General features: G+C 52.6%; 1 protein-coding gene across 11 annotated transcripts in view; it reads right to left on the reverse strand.

The window, feature by feature from the left end:
- Window positions 1–4,160: 4,160 nt before the first annotated feature.
- Window positions 4,161–7,475, reverse strand: part of HDAC4 (histone deacetylase 4) — a 201,353-nt gene continuing 198,038 nt past the window's right edge. For all 11 annotated transcript variants that reach the window (XM_015561928.1, XM_015561929.1, XM_015561923.1 and 8 more), the window contains 3 exons: window positions 7,281–7,365; window positions 6,209–6,350; window positions 4,161–5,826 (listed from right to left, as the gene is read on the reverse strand). In XM_015561928.1, coding sequence (XP_015417414.1) covers window positions 5,787–5,826; window positions 6,209–6,350; window positions 7,281–7,365 — 267 coding nt within the window. In that variant the 3' untranslated portion in view covers window positions 4,161–5,786. The remainder of the gene's footprint in view (window positions 5,827–6,208; window positions 6,351–7,280; window positions 7,366–7,475) is intronic.

A 7,475-nucleotide genomic window follows, 5' to 3' on the forward strand; every position in this document is an offset into this window, starting at 1 on the left:
AACATCAGTGATGAAAGAGAACCATTGATCGGCTGCCTCCTGCACTGGGGATGGAGCCCACAATTCGGGCATGTGCCCTGACCAGAAACCGAACAGTGACTTCTTGGCTCATACGTCGACCCTCTACCACTGGGCCACACCGGCTGGGCCAAGATTTACTTTTATAGAAGCAGTGGCACAAATGCAGAAACACGGACAAGAGGTGCACATACCACTTTCGGGCAGGTTCCTCCCAGAGGCGGGGGGAGTTCTCTCCGCAGTGTGGTTGTAGTATTTCATACTCTCTAAAGGTAGGAAAGTATCAACGCTTTGTAATATACATTAAAAAGTCACTTTGAGATAAAATGACCCCAAAAATGTGTCACATAAACTTCAATTCTAATTAACCTGAAGCAGCCTCAGGAGCCTCCTGGCCCGAGAGCTGGAAATACTTGTAGTCGGTTTCAGAAATGAGAACTGTAAGAATAAGATCCTCTTGTTTGGGGTAAATTGATAACTATATTCTCATAAATATCCACCTTAAGCCTGAAGAGGCCCTGGGTATATTGTAGCCTCTCAACAGCTGCCATCCCGTTTGGCAAGGAGGACACATAACCACCCCCAGGCCCCAGCTCCCCAGCTCCAGGCCCCCAGCCCCGTGTCCGACTCCAAGCACTCCTGTTCTCCAGGCTGCGGCTTGGCAGCTGTGCCTGTGTCTTGCTATCAGCTTGGGTGGCATTGCTCCACATACCCCATTCTGTGGCCCATTCAAGGTGGGGTCCCAGGAAGCAAACTTGAGGGGGGTATTTATGCAGAATGTTCGAGTACCTTGGGTGGCAGTTGTGAAAGGAGGTAAGAACCGGACTTGGGAGAGGGACAGTGGCTGTGCAGTGGGCGGCAGCACCTTGGACAGGCCTCAGGAGTGGGCTAGAACCACATGCGGCAGCCCAGGAGGCCGCCTTTACCCATCTGTCACCCCAATAGGTAGTCCCAGGGCTCGGCAGCCAAGGATGGTGGCATGCTCTGGGGGTGGCAGTGTGTTGCTCGGCAGAGGTTGTGGTTGGGAGTCTGCAGATTGTGGGGATGGGGGGAGGCGGAGGGCATGTGCCCACTGGGGGAAGGGGCCGAGCCTAGGCTCTTCGGCCTTGTCTTCCTGAGATTATGTCCAGCTCACCTCCCCAAAGTTTGGAGAGAGAACGCTGCGAGGACTACAGGTACTCCCCATCCCAGGCTGAGTGCAGGCGGGCCAGCCCCGCGGGCCCTGGCCCACGAGCCAGCAAGGACAAGAGCACACAGGCAGAAACCAGAGGTGAGAGGGCAATGCACGGGCTTTATTGACACCACAAGAGTAACAAGTTGTATGACGAGGTACAAGAACTGGGCACCAGGGGAAGTGGAGGTGGGGTCGGCCTTCAGGACATTGTCAGCAGATGCAGATCCACCCAACAGAACAAAATGAGAACACTTCCGACCCCACTGAGCGAAGGAAAGACCCCCTGGGAGGTCCAGACAACCGGACAACTGTTGAAGTTACAGAGGAAGCAGGCGGCCGCTCCCAGCAGGCACAGGCGTCAGGTGGAGGCGGTGGCGCGGACCACCGGGCCTGTGCTGAGCTCTCGGTGAACAGGGTCAGCCCCGCTTATGTGTGTATTTTATGTGTGTCATTCTCAGAAATGGGAAAAGAGCCTCCAGCATGGAGCACACACACCAAGAAACAAACAGAGGCGTCACTTTTGTTTCTTTCCATAGGAGACGTTTAATCATGTCAGAGACAAAGCGAGCTGAGCGAGGAACCAGCTCGGCTTCGTTACAAGGAAGAAATGGGTTCCTGTCGGTACAAAGCAGAGCCTGAAACCACAGTGCTCGCACCGCTCACGACGGCGTAAAGTGAAATCAGCCATACACCATCTAAAGGAATAAAAAGCCAACGCGCTGTGCGGAAAGGGCGCTCCGGCCCACCGGTCCTCCATCGGCGCCAACGGCCATGGGGCCAGGGGGGCAGTGCTCACCTCACCCCGCCGCCCGAGAAGATAAAGGAAACAAAGGAAACAAAACAAAACAAAACTCCTCCAAATCAAATGAAGAGACAGGCAGTTCACTTGAACTCTGCGTAGTTTCCCTAGAACACTGTTCCCACATAAATACAATAAACTCTATTACTGGTATGTCACAAGTGTTAGATAAACTTTGTTTCTTAATATGACAAATGTTTAAGTAGTCCTTTTTATTTCTCTTACAATAAAAAGTACAATTTCTTAAGAATAAGTTCAATAAGACGCAAACGTTCCCCTCTCTCCTCCAAGGGTTTGTTACGTTACAGAAAAATCTCCATCTTCTGAGTCAGCAAATGTCACGAGAGGGGAACACAAAGGCATTTTTCTTCTCCCCCAAGCTGCCGAGTTCGGCGTGCAAATCTGTGTACAATATAAAGACATGCCGGCCGTACAGTCATGCAACCTCTGGGTGTAGGAAACTTAAAAAAATAGACTCATATATATTTATATATATATTTATATATGTATCAATGCCCATAAAACACGTGGGCCCAAAAGTCTACAAAAAGAATGGAATGAGCACATGGCTGTGACCAGGAAAGGAGGAATGTTCCGATGGGAAATTGAAAACAACCGACTCGGAGGCTGGCCACCCAGGCTCACAGTGTCAGACCGACACAAAGGGTCCTTCCTCTGGAAACAGACTTTTAAAAGAAAGAAAAACTGAAACACCTTGACAAAGAGGCCCTTTGGAAGCCGGGTGCAGTCCCGGATGGCCGCCCGCTGGTGGGGCTCAGACGCGTCGTGGCCGGAAAACTGAAAGGGCTGGGTGACACCGGGCCCTGCGGCAGCAGTTTCCAGTGAAGGGCTATAAAGTGCTCACTTGCTGACCCCCGGCCTGTGCCTCAAGGACTTTGCAAAGGAAGAAAAGGCTAAGGTCCAAGGACCAAAGAGGGAGGGCTGAGGGGCCCTCCTTCGCACAGGGTCCTGCCCACACTTGGCAGGCCCTCCGCCATCTGCCCTGGACGGTGGCCGCGGAGAGGGGCTGAGTGTCTTCACAGAAAAGAAAGGCTACATGGCTCTGCTTTCTGCACGTCTGTGAAGCTGGAGTGAGCTGACAAGCGAAACAGGCTCCCTGCCGGGCCTATCTGCAGGGGTGCCTCTGTGCGCGGAAGTGAACCCCCAAGGAGAATGTGGCCACCAAGAGGTCCGGGCCGTCTGATCATCTGTAAAAAGGTCAGATGATGCATTCCTTCCGAGAGCCAGGGCTGGCAAAGCAGGCAGCAGGGTCCCCGGAGGATCTTGAGAAGGGAGCCGAGAAGGCCGAGAGCCACCGCGGGGCCCTGCACCGCTCTGCGCCACGCCGGGAAGGAGGGCACTGATCCCACCTGAGCTCCTCCTGCCAAGTGGGCCGCAGGGCAGAGTGGCCAGCAGGGAGAAGCGTCAAACGTACCCCAAGACCTTCCTGTCCTGCCTCAACCCACTGTCCTATTTCTGACCAACAGCATCCCCATGACCAAGCCAATCCAAGAATCTGGATTCCTTTGGTCAACACCCGGCTGTGTCAGTGGCTCTCTCAGAAGCTACCCTGTAAATGTCCCCAAACTCAGAGATTTGGCTGGGGTTCCCTCCTGTGGGCACGCTGTGTCTGCACTTTCCCCCACGAGTCTGAACTCAATACACACTTGGGAATGAAAGCGGTGGCTTCAAGTTCTAAAAATAAGTTACCAGTAAAAAGTGACGTTCCGCTTCTGTCAGAGAGAAAAGGAGCAAGGGCCGGCTGTGCTGCTCAGGAGTCTGGTGTCCCCACAGCTCACCAGGCAGCAAGGGCCAGGCCATGTGGCTGCAGCGGAAACACCTGGGCTGGTGCCGGGCCATGCATTGCTGACATGCTTAAAAGGTCTTTGGAAAACTGAAGCTAGTCTGACGATGTGGTCAGAGAAGTTTAAATGAGAGTTTCAGGAAGCTGACGGCCTGCGGTGTCTGGCAAGTCACCGTTCAGTGTCACGAGTGGCCCTCTCCACACCTGCCACGGAGGGAAACACACCACCCGGTAATACTACTGGCGAGGCAGGAGGAGCCCGCCGCCCCCGACAGAAAAAACCAATGGCAGCAGTTCCGTGCACAGAAAACTGCTCACCATACAAACAAAAGTGAAAACAATAAAAAACACGTTGAAAGTTAAAAAAATGTACAAGAAGAATTTAGAAAGGAAAAAGGTTTAGACATTATTACCATTTAGAAAACTGCTAAATGGTGAGAAAAAAATGTGAAATTCACAAAACAATGCTTATTCAGGATCTTTTTGTGAAAAATTCATACAAAAATCAACAGCAAATTTATATTCCTTGCTATAAAAACTCATTAGGTACATATGTGGGTGGAGGTGTGGAACGGGAGGGGTCTGTTAGAAAATAATTAAAATGAAATACAAACGTGTGGTAGTTGCCAGTGGCGAATGTGCTGGCGATCTGAAATCGATCCAATCTGACTTCAAACTACATGAGTTCAAACTAGATCCCTTTCCGTAAGCACCTTGGTAGCTAATTCACAAGTCGTTCGTTCCCAGGGGCCTTGACAACCTGCATTTTATATATATATATATACATATACATATACATATATATATATATTTCTCCTATAAATGCATTATAAATATTTTATCAAGATTTCATAAGAATCAAGTATCTTAGCTTGGAATACAGTGGAATATATATTATACATATATATATTTATTTATACCTAAAATTTAAGCAATACTTCATGCTACTTGCTTTTAATAAAAAGCATTCCAACCGTAACACTGAAGGTGTGCCTAGGACATGCTTCACAACCAATGGAGATGCTCAATTGTTATATGATGTATGAGAAAAGAACACTTTGGATTCATTTAAAATTTGTTGGACTTCAAAAATCCCAACAGTATTTGCCACTTTTTGGGAACTACCTCCATTTTTCTTACACAGCAATAAAGCAAAATGAGGGCAGCAGGTTGGCAGCCCTCTGGAGCCGCTGGCTGCGGCCTGCGCCTGCTCTCAAAGCCCTGGTCAGCACGGGGCAGCCTCCTGCCCCACGGGCACTGCTAGCCCCACCAGCCACAGGTCTATCCCATCAATTCCCGCTGTTTATTTTTTTCTTAAGGCATTGTTCCTCAGACTTCAGAATACCCAGCCACAAAAATCCATCAGAGCAATAAAAAAAAGGCACAAACTTGCATCTTCCGATGGCTTTGAGAAAGCAGAGCCGGCTCCTGCAGGCTCACATTTCCATTTTTGTCCACTTTTTTTTTCTTAAATGCTCATCCACTCTGTCCCCCACCCGGCTGCAAACCCCACCGCACACCGCTCTGGTTCACAGAGGCAGGCCAGAGCGATAGAAAACGTTCTCTTTAAAAAGAAAGCTACAAGATGAGTGGTTTACACAGACTGTGGAATTGTGGGTAATCATCAAACTTTAAGCACCAGTTTTGATCAAGTTTGTTTTGTATTGTTAGATCTTTGATTTTCATGTTCTTTTCCTCGTGTCAACTGAATCGGGCAACTCTGCCACGAGTTGCCGCAGGCTTCCTCCCTCTTCGGCATCCCTCAGGGGGGCCGAGGGCGAGCCTGGTGCCCTGCATGTCGGTGTCTGCTCTTCCCGGCGTCTGTCCCGGGTTCTGTGTAAGGCTGCCCTGCCCGGTGAGACCTGGGGTCTGGGCCCCTGGTGTGCCTGCGGATTCTGAGAGAACGCCTGGCAGGATGCAGAGAAACAGCAACTTTTCTTGGCGGAGCTTCAAGACAGACAGACAAACAAGAGTCGCAGCCGTGGGCACGGTTACAGGGGCGGCTCCTCTTCCATGGGCTCCTCCTCAGGCCTGTGGCAGTGCCCCAGGGGGAGGACAAAAAGGCACACAGCAGAGAAGAGAAAGGACAGACGGAGGGTTAGAGGCAGCACTGCAGGGCCTTCTCTGCCTGTCCTCCGCCCCTCTTCCTCCAACAGGACTGCTCCCCTGCTTCCCCACCCACCTCCCACCTTCAATTCCCGGCTCCTGACCAGGTGTTACTGGGCCACCTGCTCAGGGATAAATGCTCCCCCCTACACTGGAAAGACATGTTGGATGGGGACACCTGCGCCCCATGCCCTTGAGGACCCATGTGGAGAAGCCTCGGGCCTCAGATGCAGGAGCTGAGACTCCTAGCTCCTTCAGAACGTGTCCCTTCCATGCAGTGCCGCAGGCCAGGCCCTGCAGGGCTCACCTCTTCTCTGCAGGCTTCACACCTACGGACAGGGAGGCCATGGCGGTGACTGTCTCGGCTTCTTCATTCTCGCGCTTCTGGGCCTCGACCAGGGAGTAGGCCACGGTGGAGGGGAGGCGCTGCAGGGAGCGCCAGTACTGGCCTGGGTGAGGGAAGCGCTAGGTTACAGACGCCACGGGTCTGGGCCCAGCAGGCTCTCCATGACCCTATCCCTGACTCTAGCAGGCGGGGGCATGGGAAGACTGCCACCCAGTGTGGAGGGGGTTCCCAACTGGACCTTCCAAGACCATGGGGGTGTCCCTATGAGGCTCAGAGTAAGGGGACCCTGCAGGGAGGGCTGGGCCTGGCCCAGACCCAGCCTCTCAGTGTTTTCTGGCACCCAGGGGTTCTCATCAGGGCAGGGGGATAGCTCAGCTCCAAGGCTAGGAGGGACCCAACACCCGTGCAGGACACACAGGTGAGACCCCTGGTTCCCACCCACCTAGACGGACAGTCTCCACAGTTTGGGCCATCCCAAGGACCCAGGATAAACCGAGCTTTGCGACAAGGAGAGGGCACTGCCAGCTCACCTGAGACAGGTGTGCTGGCATGAGTCACCTGGCTGTGTGCCAGCTCCCTGGGTCCCCAGGGCCTGATGTTGGAGGGGAAGTGTTAGGAAATAGGGGGCCCTGCACTCTCCAGAGTTTGCAGGGGTGCCCTGCACCCCCCACGGAGTCTGCAGGAGGGGTGGGGTTCTCTGGCCAGGGAAGAGACCAGACCTGAGGACACAGTTCACGCCCTGGCCCCACCCTGCTAGCTGGGGGCCTGGAGCAAGTGACTTCACAGCTCCTGGAGTCAGGCACTTCCGTGACATGAGCTGAGACATTGTAGTGGGTTGCGGTGAGCACATGGGGGTTCAACAAGAGTCTCCAGCAGCTCATCTAATCTGGCTGAAAGCCAGGCCTGTCTGTAGGCCCAGGAAGCAGCCGGCAGTGACATGAGGAGCCCAGGGCGGGGACTCGGGGCCGGGAGTACTGTATTCTCCCTCCCACAGGAACATTTCCCAGCTGGAGACCTGGCCCAGACAACTTACTGTGAATCTCAATGACCTTCTCCATGGATCGGACAGCATTGGCATTGGGTCTCTGCTGTAAAACCTTCTCTGGGAGAGGATCGAGCTGCAAAAGACGTGTGACTGTATGGTTAATATAACCCCGTGCATGTCAGAACGGGCTGTTCGCAACCAGCACTTGTGCCTTTTCTTTTTTTTTTTTATTATTTTTTTTAT

Source organism: Myotis davidii, unplaced genomic scaffold (assembly GCF_000327345.1).
Source record: "Myotis davidii unplaced genomic scaffold, ASM32734v1 scaffold370, whole genome shotgun sequence".
NCBI classification, from domain to species: domain Eukaryota; kingdom Metazoa; phylum Chordata; class Mammalia; order Chiroptera; family Vespertilionidae; genus Myotis; species Myotis davidii.